At 50.3% G+C, this 19,695-nt stretch overlaps 1 protein-coding gene across 1 annotated transcript in view; it reads left to right on the top strand.

Moving 5' to 3' along the window:
• HMMR (hyaluronan mediated motility receptor) overlaps positions 1-19,695 on the top strand; it is a 488,049-nt gene that overhangs the window by 400,871 nt on the left and 67,483 nt on the right. Inside the window, exons 17-18 of the mRNA XM_086931406.1 lie at positions 10,130-10,288; positions 11,202-11,357. Of these exons, the coding sequence (XP_086787532.1) occupies positions 10,130-10,288; positions 11,202-11,357 (315 nt within the window). The remainder of the gene's footprint in view (positions 1-10,129; positions 10,289-11,201; positions 11,358-19,695) is intronic.

Consider the following 19,695-nt stretch of genomic DNA (forward strand, 5'->3'; position numbering starts at 1 on the left):
ACCAGAAGAAAGCTTTCCAGTCAGAGCGACAAGGCAAACTTCTTCACTTGGCGAAATGTACAAGAGACCGGAAGTTCCTCTCAGTACACCTGTTCAAATCCATTCTCGGGATGTCATCCTGTATTCTGTTAGTTCCCTACCGTCGCCTCCATATGCGTCCTCTTCAGGAATCACTCTCCAATTAGTGGATTCAAGCCGAAGGATCTTTCGTTTAAGTGACCCCTCAGATGGTCACTGCTCTACAGTGGTGGACTCTTCCTCGGAATCTTTCTCAAGGCCTGCCCTTCTTACTTCAAGCCTCCCCACAAATAATCACAGCGGATGCGTCTCTGGTGGGTTGGGGCACTTTCCTTCAAGAACTCAGAATCAGCGGAAAGTAGTCTCCTTCCGAATGGAAGCTTCACATAAACCCTACTTGCGCTACGAGCTGTTTATCTGGCCCTCCTGGGGTTCTTTCCCAGGATCAAAGGTTCTTCAGTGCTTGTCCGAACGTACAATACTGCGCAATGCACTACCTAAACAAACGGGGGTACTCGTTCACTGCCCCTCTCTCACGAATCTCAAAAGATCTGGAACTGTTTGCTTCAGCACATTTCCCTACGAGCGGAATATGTTCCAAGAGCAGACAAGGAGCAGACAATGTGCTGGCCGATTCACTAAGCAGGCAGCAAACATGTCACGAATGGGAGTTGAACTTGCGGATTCTCAACGGCATATTCTCTCAATGGGGCGCCCCTCTCTTGGATCTATTTGCCACCCAGCACAAAGCCAAATGCCAAAACTTTGCAAGCTGCCATCTCAATGGGATCTCTACGGAATGCATTTTCGATAGCATGGTTCAACGTCTTTGCCTAAGCTTTTCCACCGATTCCCCTGATTCCCAGGGTCCTCAGGAAGTTGACGGCAGAACCCTGCACGCTAATCCTGATAGCTCCAGCATTGGTTCACGGAGCTTCATCTTCTCTCCCTGGAACCGCCACTTCTTTTGAAACTGTTTACCTATCTCCTCACAATGGTCCGGGAAAAAGTCCAACATCCGGATCCAGCATCTTTCAAATTATCGGCTTGGCTCCTGAGTTCCGAGAGTTCCATGGCCAAGACATTCCCCCAGACTGCAGGGCAGTTCTGACTCGGGCTCGAGCCAACAGTACAAGCAAGACATATTCCTTGAAATGTAAGATTCTGCATCTGGTTTGTCTGCGGATGTACACCCTCTCCTTCTCCAAAGCAAATTTTGCCTTACCTTCTCCATCTGGTGACTTCAGGTATTGCTCACGCATCTATTAAAGTTCACCTGGCAGCAATATCCCGTTTCAGGAGATCTTCTACAGGCCTTTCTCTTTGGTCAAGTAGACGGATTAAAGAATTTCTCAAGGGTCTGTTTAGGACTTTCCCTCCCGTAAAGTCTCTACCACCAACTTGGCAACTCAACATAGTTCTTGCTCAGCTTATGAAGCACCCTTTTGAGCCGATACACAGCCGATCTCAAGTTTCTTTCTTGGAAGACGCACTTCTTCTAGCCCTTACATCTGCTAGACGAGTAAACTAAGATACTGGTATCCTGAGCTACTCAGCATGGCTATCGGTCCCCTGATCCGACTGCCTCTTCGGGAGGATCTTCTGTCGCAGCAGCAGGGGACGGTCCTCCAACCGAACCTGTCCAGCCTCCACCTCCACCTCCATGCGTGAGATTGAGCGGTGACAGTTGACAGCTTTCAATCTTCCTCCCAAAGTCTGTGATGTCATTGTGGCAGCCAGGCGCCCCTCCACTAAGACTGTTTACGCCTGCAGGTGGAACAAATTTGTGGCATGGTGCACAGCAAAGGCTTTGGATCCCCTTTCTGCCCCTCTTTCAAAGGTCCTTCTTTCTTTGGCCCAGCAGGGCTCTGCTCTGGGCACTATCAACGGTTCTCTTTTGGCCAGCTCCGCCTTTCTACGGCTTCCAGATCAGCCTTCTATTTTTAAGTTACCGGTTGTTAATCGTTTCCTGAAAGGCATTACACACGTTTCCTCCCGTGCCTTTCATAATGCTTCAATGGGACTTAAATCTTGTTTATTTTTTTGTGATTTATAGAGCGCAAACTTGACCTGTTGGGGTATCAGAGTGCTCTACAGGAATCCTAGGATTGTACAAAGACTTCAAATCACAAGAGTAAAAATCAATTAGGAGGTGGCGGAGTGCAGAATACATAAGATAGGACACGTATTTACAGATTACATTTAAAATTACTCCAGACAAGGTCACATGTTTCTTGGTGGGGTGACTAGGTAATCAGAAGAGAGACATTAGTCAGACGTAGATCAGGGTCATTGTGGTGGTTGAAGTCAACATTTAAACAAGGAATGTACCCGTGTGGAAGGTTTTGGTATCCTTTTTAGGTCTCTGCCTGCGTAGGCTGCACTTGCGCAGTCTCTATGGCGAGATCTTATGTTTTCTAGAGCAGGGCTTGAACCCGCCCCTCTTCTCCATTGGCTGGCTTCCTAAACAGAGGCCGGCCATTGGAGAAGACTGTTGTCTTTCCATTTAAGCCCAGTCTTTTTGGGATTGAGGAGTGTTTTTTTTAGTTTTTCTCTTTTTCCCATTGGCTGGAATTTCACATTCCAGCCAAAGGGAAGAGGAGAGAAAGACACGCCCCCCAGTCCGAAAAAATGACGGGGCGTTTCTCCTAGGCATTTCTGCTTGACCTCGGAGAAACTTGGTGGGAAAAGAAGGGGGCTCTCGTGGCCCCATGATCCACATTGTGCCCAAAGGCCTGGCCCAGCGTGGCACTGTGCACAAGATACCTGCATGCACAAGGCTTCTGAAGGTAAGGGGGTGGTGGGCGCTTACGAGTCCCGGATGCTCTCTGCAGGCTCTCTAGTGCAGCTGGCGGGCTCCTTACGAGTCCCCGATGCTCTCTGCAGGCTCACTGCAAACAGCCAACTGGAAGACGCAAGCAATTGAATACCTGGGGATTTAAGCTCTGTATAAATAGCACATACATTTCTCCCACTCGTTGTTGATCTTCTTCCCGCACCACACAGCTTCCTAGAGAGCGTGGCACCCACTGCCGGAGCGCCGCTGTGCATCCGCGGAGGCTCAAGTTTCCTGCCGGGACCCTCTGGACTGGTCCGGCGGTGCGACGACTCGGACCGGCCATGCAGGGCGAGACACCACTAGCGGGCTGAGGTGTGGAGGAAGCGGCGAGCCTGCTGGTTGAGCGGAATTTTTAAATTTACCATTCAGAGGAGGCGCGAGCCATTTGCGGATCCAAGATGGCAGCCGCCGCTGTTACATCTGACATTGTGAGAATGAACAGCGCAGAGGGAACCGACCTGAAACCAGCTGCAATCGGGAGCCAGTGCGACCTACAAGTGAGGCACGGCGACATTAGTAGGCTGTATCCCGTTTTTGACAAGTTAGTGGGATTTGAAAATCCGATTAGAAAATCCATCATGGCTGTTCATTGGTTGATGGTTTTAGACTGTTGTGCCACTGGTCAGGAATTTGCCTGTAGCACTTCCCAGTCTTCCATAGGAGCGCCGAGAGGTAAACGAAAGCTCTGCACTGACGCTGCCTCTGTCACCAGACCTAGACTCTGCCCTGAATCGAGTTTGTAGTATCATCCGTTTCCGACAACTAGAGTGCATCTAAGGCTTCATCGATTTATTTCTTCTCCTCCACCCCTGCGTACTGTGGCTCCGCACACTGACTGCACCCACTCCAGAAGGTATGACTGACGTACAGGACTGCACCTACCGTCCTTCGGTACTGATTGAAAGCTTTTGATGATTTAAGCCCGTTCTGATCAGGCCAGGTTGTATGCCCCCTAATGTTCTTTCCTGCCAGATATAACTACCCGTTAGAAATGCTCTGTGTGGTTCTCTCTGTCTGTGTGTGTGTGTGTGTGTGTGTGTGTGTGTGTGTGTGTGTGTGGGGGGGGGGGGGGGGGGAGACTCTGTCTGTCTGTCTGTGTGTGTGTGTGTGGGGCTCCGTCTGTCTGTGTGTGTTTGTTGTTTGGGGGCTGTGTGTGTGGGGGGGGCTGTGTGTGTGGGGGGGGCTGTGTGTGTGGGGGGGGCTGTGTGTGTGGGGGGGGGCTGTGTGTGTGGGGGGGGGCTGTGTGTGTGTGGGGGGGGGGGCTGTGTGTGTGTGGGGGGGGGGCTGTGTGTGTGTGTGTGGGGGGGGCTGTGTGTGTGTGTGGGGGGGGGCTGTGTGTGTGTGGGGGGGGGGGGCTGTGTGTGTGTGGGGGGGGGGCTGTGTGTGTGTGGGGGGGGGCTGTGTGTGTGTGGGGGGGGGCTGTGTGTGTGTGGGGGGGGGCTGTGTGTGTGTGTGGGGGGGGGCTGTGTGTGTGTGGGGGGGGGGCTGTGTGTGGGGGGGGGGCTGTGTGTGGGGGGGGGGCTGTGTGTGGGGGGGGGCTGTGTGTGTGTGGGGGGGGCTGTGTGTGTGTGGGGGGGGCTGTGTGTGTGTGGGGGGGGCTGTGTGTGTGTGGGGGGGGCTGTGTGTGTGTGGGGGGGGCTGTGTGTGTGTGGGGGGGGCTGTGTGTGGTGGGGGGGGCTGTGTGTGGTGGGGGGGGCTGTGTGTGTGTGGGGGGGGCTGTGTGTGTGGGGGGGGCTGTGTGTGTGTGGGGGGGGCTGTGTGTGTGTGGGGGGGGCTGTGTGTGTGTGGGGGGGCTGTGTGTGTGGGGGGGGCTGTGTGTGTGTGGGGGGGGCTGTGTGTGTGTGGGGGGGCTGTGTGTGTGGGGGGGTAGGGCTCTGTGTGTGGGGGGGGTAGGGCTCTGTGTGTGGGGGGGTAGGGCTCTGTGTGTGGGGGGGGGGGGTAGGGCTCTGTGTGTGTGGGGGGGGTAGGGCTGTGTGTGTGGGGGGTAGGGCTCTGTGTGTGGGGGGTAGGGCTCTGTGTGGGGGGGGTAGGGCTCTGTGTGTGGGGCGCTGTGTGTGTTTGTGGGGGGGGGCTCTGTGTTTGTGGGGGGGGGGCTCTGTGTGTGTGTGTGTGTGGGGGGCTCTGTGTGTGTGTGTGGGGGGCTCTGTGTGTGGGGGGGCTCTGTGTGTGTGGGGCTCTGTGTGTGTGTGGGGCTCGGTGTGTGGGGGGGGGCTCTGTGTGTGTGTGTGTGGGGGGCTCTGTGTGGGGGGCTCTGTGTGGGGGGCTCTGTGTGTGGGGGGGCTGTGTGTGGGGGGCTATGTGTGTGGGGGGGCTGTGTGTGTGTGGGGGCTGTGTGTGTGGGGGGCTGTGTGTGTGGGGGGGCTGTGTGTGTGGGGGGGGCTGTGTGGTGGGGGGGGCTGTGTGTGGGGGGGGCGCTGTGTGTGTGGGGGGCTATGTGTGTGTGGGGGGCTATGTGTGTGTGGGGGGGGCTATGTGTGTGTGGGGGGGCTATGTGTGTGTGGGTGGGGGCTGTGTGTGTGGGTGGGTGGGGGGCTGTGTGGGGGGGGCTGTGTGTGTGTGGGGGGGCTGTGTGTGGTGTGTGTGGGTGGGCTCTGTGTGTGGGGGGGCTCTGTGTGTGTGGGGGGGGGCTCTGTGTGTGTGGGGGGGGCTCTGTGTGTGTGGGGGGGGGCTCTGTGTGTGTGGGGGGGGCTCTGTGTGTGTGGGGGGGGGCTCTGTGTGTGTGGGGGGCGCTCTGTGTGTGTGGGGGGGGCTCTGTGTGTGTGGGGGGGGCTCTGTGTGTGTGGGGGGCGCTGTGTGTGTGTGGGGCGCTGTGTGTGTGTGGGGCGGTGTGTGTGTGTGTGGGGGGCGCTGTGTGTGTGTGTGTGTGTGGGGCGCTGTGTGTGTGTGTGGGGCGCTGTGTGTGTGTGTGTGTGGGGCGCTGTGTGTGTGTGTGGGGCGCTGTGTGTGTGGGGGGGGCACTGTGTGTGTGGGGGGGGCACTGTGTGTGTGGGGGGGCACTGTGTGTGTGGGGGGGCACTGTGTGTGTGGGGGGGGCTCTGTGTGTGGGGGGGCGCTGTGTGTGGGGGGGCTGTGTGTGGGGGCTCTCTGTGTGTGTGTGTGTGTGTGTGTGGGGGCTCTCTGTGTGTGTGTGTGTGGGGGCTCTCTGTGTGTGTGGGGGGGCTCTCTGTGTGTGTGTGGGGGGGCTGTGTGTGTGTGTGTGGGGGGGCTGTGTGTGTGTGTGGGGGGGCTGTGTGTGTGGGGGCTCTCTGTGTGTGTGTGGGGGGGCTGTGTGTGTGTGTGGGGGGGCTGTGTGTGTGTGTGGGGGGGCTCTGTGTGTGTGTGTGGGGGGCTCTGTGGGGAGGGCTCTGTCTGTGTGTGTGTGGGGGGGAGGGCTCTGTCTGTGTGTGTGTGGGGGGAGGGCTCTGTCTGTGTGTGTGTGGGGGGAGGGCTCTGTCTGTGTGTGTGTGGGGGGAGGGCTCTGTCTGTGTGTGTGTGGGGGGAGGGCTCTGTGTGTGTGTGGGGGAGGGGTGTGTGTGTGTGTGGGTGGGGGGGGGTCTGTGTGTGTGGGGCTCTGTGTGTGTGGGGGGGGGCTCCGTCTGTGTGTGGGGCTGTGTGTGTGTGGGTGCAAATGCAATAGGTCTCGCATTTGCGAGAGATTACGCTATTGGCATTGTAATTGACAATGCCATTTAGTTATGTTTTCAAAACAAGTCATGAGCAATGCCAATAGCTCTAACTTTAACAAAGATGAGACCATTGCATTGTAAATGCTTGTTGAAACGAGACACGGAAGGGATTCTTCTGATGGCGGGTGGGAGAGAGTTCCATATTCTGGGTTTGGCCCCAGAGACAGCACGATTGTGAGGTTTTTTTGGGTGGGTTTTTTTTTCTTCGAAAGCAAGCATGTTGCAGCAGGAGGTCTCTGGTGGACCAGGAGTTTGATTCCTCCAGAAATCACAAGTGTCCATGCAAGAAGCGCAGTGGAGTTTGAGTATAAAGCCTTGTGTGTAATGCAAGCTAGTGTAAGCTGTATTCTTGCCTCAAGAGGAAGCCAGTTCAGAGCTTTATTGTGGGGAATTGTGGTTGAATTTACTTGTGCCGGTAAGTAGCCTGGCTGCCGCATTGAGGCAGGCTTTTAAAGGTGCCATGGAGATCTTGGGTAAACCCGAGAGGGTAGAACAGCCATACTCTAGTTTACAGATGATTAGTTGGGAGTGAACAGGTTTGGGTCAGGGCTTGAGCGGCCAGGAGGTCTTTGATGGCATTGACATGTGGATCCTTGGGATTGTTCCAGTACAGGTTAAAAACACAAAGGAAAATATCTTTAGTGTTGGAGGAAATCTTAACTGTGATTTCCATGAGGTGGTCGGTGAAGGAGTCGTTCATGCCTGCGTGGTGGTAAAAGAGGTGCAGGTTGCACAGTTGGGTGGAATTGCTGCAAATTGCGAGGGCGAGGTATTCGCAGGATTCAGTGGTATCCGCCAGGAGTTCAGTGACCAGGTTAGAGCGGTAGATGCAGGTGATGCCTCCTTCTTTCTAGTTAAATTGCCTCTCCAGCCTTGCAATGTTAGTTGGGAGGGACTAGGTCAAGGCATGGAGATGAGGATTCGTTGAGCCATGATTCTGTTAGGATTGCTAAATCGAAATTATTGTTCTGGGCGGACAGATGAATAGGCGCTAGATTACTTTTGACCACAATTCTGTTACGGAGTAAAGCTTGTCTGTTGAGGTTGATAGTGACTGTGCAGATAGCATGTTCGGCACTCACTTCGAGTTTATAAGGGGTAGCTGGGGCAGCGCCCGGAGAATGGCAAGGATTTCCGTGGGGTCTAGCGGACTTGGAGTGGAAAGGGTAGAGTTGTAGGAGAGGGAAAGGTTTTCCTCTGATAGGTGGCATGGATGTTTCCAAGGGTGAAGATGTCTCAAGGATAGCGGTGTTTAGGGAACTCTGATATGAGGGGAGGTGGAGTTTGGCAGGGGCATGAGGTTAGCGAAAGAGTTCTGCGGGGTGGAGGAAGTTCATTAGATCCAGAAGGAAATGTTAATGCGGTTAGTTTAGCAGCTCTGGAATGTTGGGATTCCAAATCCATATACAAGGGAGATGCTAAAGGGCTGTGGGGTCAATGGTTCAGGAGCAGTTCTATCTGCATGTCAGTGATAGGGTGGAAGGGCTAGCTCGACCTGTCTCGTAGGTCATTCGAGGCAACATACTAGTCTTAGTGGGGAGCTAGTGTGGAGGTGGTAAACAGTCTCGGGGCGTTTCTGATGGTACGGCCGCGAGGTGTGCTAGAGGGATTAGGATGATCTGTTGGGTACCCTAGGAGGGTTGTTTGTGGGCTGGAAGGGCTAGCTTGACCTGTATCGTTGGTCTTTGATCTCCTCCCAGCTCCCCAATATGACTGACTGGTACACCTCCAAAGGCCTAGGGACGATTATGTTGGCAGGGCCGGGAGGCGTGCTGGAGTGTTTAGGATCTGTGTTGCAAAACCCCAGAGGGCTGGTTTGTTAGTGGCTAGTCACACTAGAAGGGCTGGTCAGAGGCTTGTCTGGGCAGATGTTTGTTACCCTGCCATTGTCGTGTACATGGGTTCTGAGGAGGGTAAAAAGTCTGCAAATTTATTCAGGTTTTTTGATGAGCCTTGAATCAAGACAATGCCGTTTTTGTAGAGCGTGATGGTGAGGTCAGCTCGCAGGGTTGGTGCTATTGAAAGCTTTGTGCTGTATGGTAATGTTCTTGGTTGCACGTACATAAAAGAGGTGACCAAAGGTTTTGTGCCAAGAGTAGGTTCTTCTGGAGTAGAAAATGAGGTCATTAATGACTGTGCCGTTGTCCGCGCTGTAACGCAGGTCAGAGATCAGTGTTTCAGGATGACTTTTCAGGATGGAGTGCTTGAAGGATATTGTGCCGGTTTTGTAGACGTGGGGGTGGGCTAAGCAGAGTGTATGAATTTTGCCCAGTAGCGGTCAGGCCAGTACTTGCCATACTGCATCAGGTAGAGAAGTGTGGCTCAATGGTTAGAGCGGCAGACCCTGATCCAGTAGTCTGGCCAGGACCAGGGTTCAATTCCTGCCTCGGCCGGTCTCGGGCTCAATTTACTCGGACCTGATAATTCTCGCCTCAGTGCCTATTCTGATCATGAGCCCCACTCTGCACCTCTGGGCAATAGCTTGCTTAATCTCTACAACGGCCCCAACAACGCTGAGTATGCCTGACTTCACCTTGGGGGTGCCCAGGAGTGGGCTCTTCACAGGGAAAGACCAGGAAGGGTTCCTTGGCGGTATTCGTACAAGCGCTGAGATGCCTCCGGGTAGTAGTACGCTATATAAGTGCGTAATTATTATCTTATGTCTTGACCTATCTGACGTGCTCTCCCTTTGAGCCACTTCATTACTGTCCCTTACGTATTCTCACTCAAGACAGCTTTCCTGGTAGCTATCCCCTCCGCCAGAAGAGTGAGTGAGCTTTAGGCTCTTTCTTCTAAACCTCCTTTTCTTTCTGTTCATCTGGACAAAGTGGTTTTAAGGACTCATCCTTCTTTTTTGCCAAAGGTCTTCACGCCCTTCCACTTCAGGCAGACCATTACTTTGCCCACCTTCTTTACGCCACCTTCAAAAGAGGAAGAGAGGCTCCACCGTCTGGACCCAAAACGTGCACTCATGTTCTATCTGAAGCATACACATCAGTTTCGGGTGCATGACCAAATTTTTGTTGGCTACCTGGGCGCCAGAAAACGTTGGGCCGTGCACAAACTAACCATCTCTCGGTGGGTTGTTCTGTGCATCAAAGCATGTTAATCGTTAGCTAAGAAGGAGCCTCCTGTGGGGCTGCGTGCCCATTCTACCAGGGCAACAGCAGCCACTGCCTGACAGAAGTCCTGCTGCGTTCCCTTGCAGGACATCTGTCAGGCAGCTGCGTGGGCCTTGCTGCACACGTTTACCAAGCATTATTGCCTTGACAGTCCAGTCCGGAGAGACTGCTTCTTTGGCTGTTCTGTTCTCCGTGACTTTCTGGTGTAATCTTTGCAGACCCACCACCGGGGTTGGTATTGCTGGTTTATCTATTCTACGGTAAGCAATCTATCACTAAAGTGGCATAAAACCCGCTCACTTAAACATTTATAATTTGATACCTTCCCTTCTTGAGTTAAACATATACTACTCTTGAAAATACAGAGGCAACTAAGCCTGGTTTGCACAACTACACAGGAAATGATTTATAAATCAGGCCTGTAGTCTAGGTGATATCAAGAGTTTCAACAGTTTGTGTTAAGTATTTCTTTCTGTGTACTTCAGTTACAAGTTGTCAGTAAGCACAGAAATGGAAAGTCTGAAGAACAAGAATTCCTCTTTGCTGGAAAAAGTTGTAGCGTTGGATACCGCTGTTTTGGACAAAGAGCAGCAGCTTCAAGAAATCCAACGATCTACAGCTCAAGCAGAAGAAGAGTTTTCAAGGTGCGTAACAGACAAAACTTGAAGCAATGTGGATATCTGATTTGGTAGATCTTTGTCTAGCCTTGATTTTTGTTATGCCTCAGTTCAGCATGCAGGGTTTTAAGTGTATATACTATTTAGATTTAGTGATCTGAACCTTTGTAAAGATGGCTAGTCCTATAACTCGTACAAGTTATATCTTCGTCACAGATTCCTTCTGGGAAATCTACCACAGTTACTTCTGTGCCAGCTGCCATGACGTAGTACTTTAAGAATTGCATAAAGCACTCACTCTAAAGATTTCTGCAGTGGTACATGTTCAATCACTTGCTTTGTATTATTCGACCATGGCTACCTAGACCTACAAAACTGGAGTAAAGGGACCTAATTCATTTTTGGCCGTTACATTCCAATGCTAATTGGTATTTAATGCTAGCCTTTAACTTGATCAGCATCAACTTTTCTTAATCCGGTATTTGTTGAGCGCAAACTACCCACCCCTAAAGGTCTAAAGGCACTGGGGGCTTAAGGGGAGATTAAGTGAGCTATTGCCCAGTCACAAGGTACTGATTTGCCGGCAGCACCAGAATCTAACTGAGCCCTTCGATCAGGATTCGGTCGCCCTGGCTGCTGCACCCTACCTCTCTGTATTTAATGTAATCAAAGTACTTTTTTAAAGATAATTCTGGATATAATCCCTTTATGTTAAATTTCAAGAAATGAAATTCAGTTTCCTAAAGTGAATGCTGGGCCAAGGTTTTCAAAGTTTTCAGTTTTCTTGAACTAATGTCATATTATATCTTAGTGCTGCTTAAAGATGGTATCCCTTCTAAGCTGATCACTTTTTGTACACAACTGTTATTCTTTAAGCGATGTAGCATAGAGGATGTTGGAAAAATGCCTATTTGTTGCATACTCAAACGTTCTTTCCTAGGAAATTGTTGGATGCCCAAAGGTCTCTAGCTACCAAAGAATCTGAATTGAAGCAGTCTTCAGAATTCCATCTTGCTGCAATGGATGAGCTTCGAGGACATTTGGAACAGAAACATGAAGCACTTGAGAAACTCTGTGAAGAGATGGACACTTTAAGGTATTTTTCTGGTTACAGAGCTCCTGCTGGATGTTCCTGTACAGCAATGGTTTTCCAACTTCTTTCCATGCGCTTGGAGAAACAAATCGGGGTGGGAGGAGGGGGTCCTCATTTTGTCATAATTCTATTACATTTACAATTTAAAATGTCCTAGACTGATTTAAACATTGCAGTTAAGTACTGTTACAGTTTTAAAAATGCAATCAAATACATGATTTCCAAACATACTGTTGTGGTCATGCAGTCCTTACTAATGCATAGAAGTAGTCGGTGTGTTTATTAGCAGTGGGGGTTCAGAAGAATATTTGGAATCCCTTCCCTTTTGACACATGCTCCTAGCTATGTTATAAATGTTATGTTAGCAATACTTGTAAAGCGCAAAATAGCTGCCCCAGCGAAGGGGCGTCCCGGTGCTAGCAGCAACACAACTGACAGGACGGAAAGGCGAGAAGGAGGGACTATGGTGTAGGAAACAGGTAGGTTTTGACAGCCTTCCTAAACTCCAGGTAGCTGGTCAGGCCCCGGATCAGAGATGGAAGAGAATTCCAAAGAAGGGCGACCCTGTAGCGGAAGGAACGGCAACCAGCACAGGCTCTCTGTGTACGGGGGACCACTACAAGATGTTGGCCCTGGGAACCAAGATGGCGAGAGGGAAAATAGGGCAGAATAAGCTGTGCCAAGATGTCAGGAGACGACCGTTTCAGGGCTTTAAAGGTGATACAGAGAGCCTTAAATTCAATGCGCCTAGCCACTGGCAGCCAATGCAGGTGACGAATGGCACCAGACGCTGAGCAAGACCTATGCAGACCCAAGAGGGTTCTTGCGGCCGCGTTCGGCACCCTTTGAAGCCTCAAAATCTCAGCCTTGTTAGCCCCGAAGTAGAACGATGAGGCATAGTCTAGTCTAGACAGAACAGAGGCTTGAATGATGATCTGTCGGGTTGGGGCGTCAAAAAACCCCAGGAGTGGACAAAGCCCTCGTAGGAGTCCAAAGCAGGTTCCTGCCACCTTTTTAGTTTAGACTTGAAAGTTGAGGGATGAGTTAAGCCAATATTTTACAGCTTCCTTAGGAAGGGGAGGGGGTTGCGGCCAAGGCTACCCTGCCACCACAGGTCGCTCCACTGACCATGGTCCTTCCCCACCAGAAGTACCTCCGACTTGCTTGCAGTAAGTTGGAGGCAGTTGGCGGTCATCCACTCTGAGACTGCCTGCAGCTCGGCCCGAAACTTACAGGCGTCCTGCTCGGCGTTATTGGACCGTGCTACCACCAACTGGGTATCGTCAGCGTAGGAGACCATGAGACCATAGTCAGTCCTCTGCTCTTGGCTACTGTGGCTAAAGGTTGCACATAGAGATTAAAAAGCAAAGGACTGAGGGAAGAACCCTGTGGCACCCCGTGCTTGATCGGGTGCAATCCTGATGCGAACAGGGGAACTGCCATCACAAATGACCTTTCCCGGAAGAGGGAGGCAAGCCACACCAAAGCCGGTCCGGTGATGCCGGCCACCTCCAGACGGTGCAGTAGAATGGCATGGGACACTGTGTCAAACGCGGTGCTAAGATCTAAGAGAATCAGCGCTGACGTTTGGCCGGCGTCCAGAGGTGTTCTGTCACAGCCAGGAGGGCAGATTCTGTGCTGTGATCCAGTCGAAAGCCATTCTGGGAGGGGTCAAGCAGATTATTCCTCTTCAGTAAGCCCGACAGGAGGGAGTTGACATAGGCCTCAGTGATTTGAGCCTCCCACGGAAGCAGTGAGATAGGGCGGTAATTCTCTGCCTTGGCTGGATCAATAGTTTTTTTTTAACAAGGGCCCACCATGGCCTGTTTCCAAGCATTGGGCACAGTGCCTGTGGCAAGCGACCCATGTATCACTTGACCCATAACTAGAAGAATGGTAGGGGACAGCTTCCAAAATTGATCAGGTCTGAGCGGGTCCAGAGGGGAGGATGACTTGAATGTATTGCATAATGTACGCAGTTGTTCGGCAGGGATAGGTAGGAAGGTATCAAAGGTTTTGACAGTAGGAGAACCTAGAACCGTGTGCGTGTAGCTGGGAGATAAGTGGAAGGACCTTTAAATGGTATCCACCTTACTAATGATGAAGGTGGCCAGGTCCTCACTCTGCTCATTAGATTTAATAGATGAACCCGAGGTCTGCTGGGTTTGCAGGCTGGACAGAAGTGAGAACACTTTTTTATTGCAGAGTTGTCGCTTTCCTGGATTTGTTTGGTGAAATAAGTCTCATGGGTCGATTGGATGGCCCTGTGATATTTCTTGATCGCCAACCGGTGGATGACTTTAGCGGCGGGTTCAAAATCCCGCCTCCAAGCATGCTCCAATCTTTTGCAGTTTTTACGGATCACGGCTAGCTCGTCGTCGTACCAAGAACTGGATTTAGGTTTGCGACTGGAGGACCATTTCAGGGATTAATCTATCTAAAGGCTTGCAAATCCACTCAGAGAACACACGACAGGCCTCATCGGTATCTGCCGGGAGAGTAGGATAGTTAGCCGTGAAGGCAGGCATCAAATTGTTCCCACTTCAGTTTATACCTTGGGCGTTTGAGTGTGCTTGCCCGAACCTCACTTTGTGGAGGAAGAGCAATCTGAAGTGACATGGAGACGAGAAAGTGATCTGACCTTCCCATAGGGAAGGGCGGATGCACTAAAAGCGAGGGAATGGTCGTAAAGACAGGGTCTAAGAGGTGGCCAGCAAAGTGCGTCAGGCCTGACACCAGTTGGACAAGCTGGCAGGCCGCTAAATCAGCTATGAAGTTAGCCATGTCCGTCTTCATAGTTCTCTAAATGCAGGTTCAGATCTCCAGTAACGGTAAAATTAGACTTGTTAACTGCAAGTGCACTGATAGTCTCTACGAGGGCGGTCCTAAAGTCCTTAGAGGGGCCAGGGGGACGATAGACCAGGAGACCAGACATCGTGTAATTAGGACTCGAGGAAATCTTGAAAAGAGCACACTCACATGACATGACAATATGCTAGTAATGGCCTGTTAGAGTGGCTTACTGCAGCTCATTTTTTTCCAGCTTAAAACAAAGGGCTTGTCAGCATAATGCATCTGAAATGTTTAACATGGAGTATGTTGTTTCTTACAAAGATGAATCTGCAAAATACTATTCCTTATAAAACCTAGTCAAATTAAAAGCTTTTTTTCTCCAAGGTGCGTGGTTCTCATCTGAATGGAGTGATGACTTCCTAGAGTTCTTAATTTAGACATGCCTGGATGAGAAGAGGTTTGCATATACTTGCCTGGGAATAGGACTGAAGATACTTATCCTCTTTTGTTGTGGTTTCCGAAGGGCTATATGGTGTTTTTGGTAAAGCATTGCCAAATGGACGTCTGGATGCCTTTCAGATTTTCACAGCTATGCAGACAAAAGGCGGAGATGAAAGGTATCCTTCAAATAGAGGAGTGCTGCCAATTCTGCTGTATACAGCCTCCTCAATTTACTGTCAAAAGCGAGTACATAGACCCATTCTCCAAAAATAACTGCTTAGATGTTCTGTCCAGGGTAAAATCCAGAAGGACTCCTATTCCAATTAGCCTATTCTAGCCATCTTATATACTGCTCAATCTGATTCTGAAGTTAATCCGGTCCAGTTAGGTTTGTTTGAAAAAACTTACCTTAGTCCTGGGTAGCTGTGGCACAGAGCAGTCCAGCTTAGGTAAAGGAACACGTTTAAAGCACTTGGGAGTAACAAAAGCATTATTAAGAAAGAAACACAACACTAAAATCCAACACCAGTTTATAAAATAGATGTTTAGCTTTCAATACACAGAGCAACAAACCTAAAGAGAAACCGAATATAATTTTTCAAAGAGAACCTAAATCACTATTTTAAAAAAAATACAATAAATCGTAATATACTAGATTGACGATTAGTCATTTCATTTATACTGGAAATGCCATTAGCAGGACCTTTGACTGGCCAATTCTGATAGCAAGCCTGTCAGGGCAACCCAACAGCATCAGAGGGACACTTGCCCGTTGAACAATCTCTAGACAGTTTGTGTCCTTCCTTCAAACCGCCTTAGTAGTTAGAAGTGATCCTGATGCTAGGGATGCAGTTGTGAATTATGCTGTAAAGTGATGAGCCATTTAAGGGCCTACAGTTGGAACTGGCCAACTGTCCTTACAGCAACAGTGATTTCCTTTGGGCTTTCTTCTACTTTCTTCAGCAGTGTGAGGGGAAGAGTCCATTTTGACTACTAGCCAAGGGCCAGGACTCAGTCTTCCAGCATGCATCAGTGTCAACAAGCCAAGCCTGGTGTTGGATCAGCTGGGCACTCAGTTTAATGTAGCCTTTTGTGGTCCTGTAGCTTAATGAGACTAGCCTAACTAGTCCTTGGAGACAGTCTGGGTGCTTGACAAGTGGTAGGGAGTTCAGCTCTTGGGATCTCTAACCATGTCCACAACAGCAGGCTCTGTCCTCTGTGGTTGCTAGGGTGCAGCAGGTGCGGCCCACTGTTGTGCAGCATTGCTTTGTTCAGTACGACTTAGTAGTTTCAGTCCTTTTGTCTTTGATTCCAGCAGTAAACTAAGGTCTGGTTGCCTTTTTTATGCCAGCTGCCAGCTTGTATAAAGGAGGATTGTTCTAAATAGCCAATGGTCCACATGTCCCCACTGCCTCTCCCACCGCCTCTCCCACCCACTTGGTTACTTCCTGGAAGTGCGGCACCTAGCTCCCCCAAAGTGCACTATTCAGCTCACTCTCAAGATGGCCACACTCTTCTCCTTGTGTGACGCTCCCTTGCCCTACCCATAGATGTGGCTGAATAAGGTCTACACTCCTTGGAATTCTGTTTTAACACTTGTTTTCCTTTCCACCCCGAGGTGCCAACCTCTCTGCTTAATCAATAGTTGAGTCCATGACTAATACATATTTGCTCAACGAACGCAGCTTCCCTCCAGATGCTCGATCTGTGATTGTACTGTGCTGGCAGTCCTGCCAGGGAAGTCACACCGCTTACCATCTGGGATGAAAAACAAAGATCTGCCATGGGCATTTACTCCTCATCTGCAGAGAGGGGGCAGGCTGCTTCGGGCTACAGTCGTTTCTAGGTCGAAGCCTGCGTTGCAGCGCATGCGCTGCTGCAGGTGAGAGTTCTTGTAAACAAGGGGCATGAAACCATTCCCCTTCTGCCATTGGCTGGCCTCGCGTAATGGAGGGCTGCCATTGGACAATGCCCCTGTTTGGATGATTTGTCCGCTATACTCCCTCCTTTTCAGGACTCCTTGACCTGACTTATGGTGTCGCAAGCCGATTTCCAGAAACATTGCTATGGCAACCACGAGGCCGGTCACGGTGTCCTGGAGGGGAGGGATTTAGTAGCTGTTTCCGCCCCCTTTTTTTTGTGTGCGGTTTTAGTCATTGTTGCCTCGTTCTCCTTGCTAGGAGGCATTGCAGTGGTAGGAGTTAGGGGATGGACCCTCCTTGTTTGTTATGCTCAAAGGAAGACTCGGTTGGTTCAGAGGAGCTTTACAGCGTTAATTTAACCGCCATTCTACAACTTTCGGCCAACCTGTTCCTTAATGGACATACTACATAGATTCTCTGCAAAATTGAGCTTATCGGCGAAGCAACTTATTCGCAATATATTAAAGCAATTCGTCACAGAAACACCCCCGAAATGGAACTGCCAGCGGTTCACAATCATCGCCATCTTAAACAGCTGGTTTTATTTTGCTTTTTATTGAAGAGCATTGCAGTTCGGGGACAGATTGGCTATTCCATCCCGGAATAAATGGATAAGGGCTCTTTCGTGGGAAACCTCGCTGAAGACCTGAGACTAAGTATAAAAGAACTGTCCGAGCGGGGATTCAGAGTGGTTTCTCGAGGTAAGACCTCGTACTTTGCCTTTAGTCTGACAAATGGCTATTTGTACCTTAACGAGGAGGCAGACCGAGAGCAGATATGCGCGCAGGTAAGCCCGTGCCTGTTACAGGTCGAATTCATTTCTCAGAACCCTGTGGTGCTTTACAAAGTTGAGGTGGACATTCAGGACATAAATGACAACGCGCCCACCTTTCCTGACAGTGAATTGCTGCTGGAGATTAGCGAGATAAGTGCCCCAGGAGCACAATGGTAGCTGTTAAAAGCCAGCGATCCAGACATCGGCGTAAATTTCATACAAAAGTATACTCTGCAGCAGAACACTTAATTTAAACTAGGCTCTACAAATGAAGCTGGAGACGAAGCAGAGCCTGAACTTGTGCTGTAAAAAACAGTGGACCGTGAGCAAATGGCAACTCACCACCTAGTCCTTACTGCCGCAGATGGTGAACACCAGCCAGGTCAGGTACACTTCAAATCAGAGTCCTTGTTTAGACCTGGCAATCTTGAGTTTGTCTGGGACCGGATGTGTGTGGCTTGCACCATGCACACAGTTCTCTGCAGCCAGGGCATTGACCCACAGAACTATCTTATGTATGGTGGAACTATCTTGTTGGCGCGCATAAATTATTTGCAGGCCGGACAAGGGGGCGTCTGGTGTATTCGCCCACCGTTCCTCCTTTAGGGCGACACACGCTGCAGACTGTGGGTGAGCCCGCATCTTGAGTCAGGGAGTTGCGCGCTTCTCTGTTTCGGTAAAAGGCAGATCAGGAGAAAGCGGGAGGGAAACCAGACCGGTTTGGCCTGCCTCCGGGAGTTTAGATGGCAGGCTGGAACATAGCACCCACCACGTACAAACCCAAAACCCGTGGAGGCATCGCTGCCGGCTACTGCACCCCAAAGAGCACGCAGGAGATCCAATTGTTACAGCATCTCACTTTCAGATAAGTGAATCCAGGCCAATGCTTCCTTGCATTATAACACAACCTGGCATCCGGGAACACCCGTTAAGGTGATTTCGGAATTCGAAGGAGATTAACTAGATTTGTCTATTTACCGTTTATGATGACTAATAAAGGGGAAAGAGATTAGAAAAGCTGATATATAGCACCGCATTTTGCTAAAATCAGGACTCTCCTTTCTAAATAGCGGTAATGTGCATACATGTTTAGCCCTACTGCTCTCATAGCCAGCTATGTGTCTGCTTGTGCCGTATGGTGGCTCTGTAAGGAATGAAGCGCCTTATTGGGGTTTTCTGATCCCTCCGTAATTTATCTCAAAGGGACAGAGGTTTGCAGTTTGGTTCGACCTGCGATTAAAACTGCTCGCAAATTGGGTACTTTCTGCCCGTGTTAAACGAGAGGTACATTTGAGATGTGTCATGCACATGTACGGATGACATGAGACCTGAAAAAAACTAGATATTCGCATCTGGCAATTTTTTGTCCGGTAGGGGTCGCTATTCGAATACACAAAGACCTCTTCAACCTCTTTCATCAACTTAAAGCTTCCCCATTCCCAGCTAAAGTGGACACCCCCAGTAAAAAGTATGTCCATTTATATCGACATCACAGGCCAATACTACCCAAGTCGCTCTTTGGACTTTCATGTACGTCTGTCATTGGTTGAAGTGCTACCACAAGTTACAAAGGTGTTTTGATCTAATGGCCTTTTTAGGGCTCGCCTGCTGATGCGCTTCTGCGCATCGCTGGCGAAGCTCTATTACGGCTTATCCAGTTTTGAACCACCACTGGCGATTCCACTGGCGATTTCTTCAAGTGCATGTGCTTTTTAGGTCATTGCGCAAGCCCTAAAAAGCGCGTGCACAATGCCACCAGCCGCCTGCCTGCCTGCCTCGCATTACCAGATCAAAGGCAGCCCAGCCCCCCTCCCACAAGCTTCTCAGCGTGTGCTCTGCCTCAGGCCTGCATTTCTCCTCCCCTCGGGCAAACAGATAGCTGCAATAACACCCTCCCTGCTCAGCTTTTTTCTCAATTTCTCCCCGTCTACACTTCCCATTAGGAGCCCTTCCTCCCCCCAGATAATCTATCTCCATAAGAGATAAGCAGCTCTTCCACCATCTCAAACCCGTATTAGTGCTCCTCGCTATGCATGTTTTTACTTAGAAAATCAGCACAATGCAGCAGTGTAACATCAAGCCAGGTTCATCGACATCACTGCAAAAGTAAAGTTTTTATTCCCCATTTCCTCTTCAAGAAAGTGACTGTGCATCAGCCTCTACGGATCAGAAAGCGGAGCCCCTCCACTGACCGGGCTGCGAGTCAAATTGCCATGTTTCACAAATTATGGTTTTCGTGGTCTTATTCTGGAGTAGACCTGTTGGCAAGAGAGGAAAGAGCAAGGCTCTGACAGTCAGTCCTCCTCTGCTTCATAGTATGCCGCGCCACTATAGTAAGTTGAACAAGGGATATTATTTGACAGAAAGAGGCAACCTGCATCTATTCACGGAAATACATTGAGCAGTCTAC

This window comes from Lissotriton vulgaris, chromosome 7 (genome assembly GCF_964263255.1).
Source record: "Lissotriton vulgaris chromosome 7, aLisVul1.2, whole genome shotgun sequence".
In the NCBI taxonomy this organism is placed as follows: domain Eukaryota; kingdom Metazoa; phylum Chordata; class Amphibia; order Caudata; family Salamandridae; genus Lissotriton; species Lissotriton vulgaris.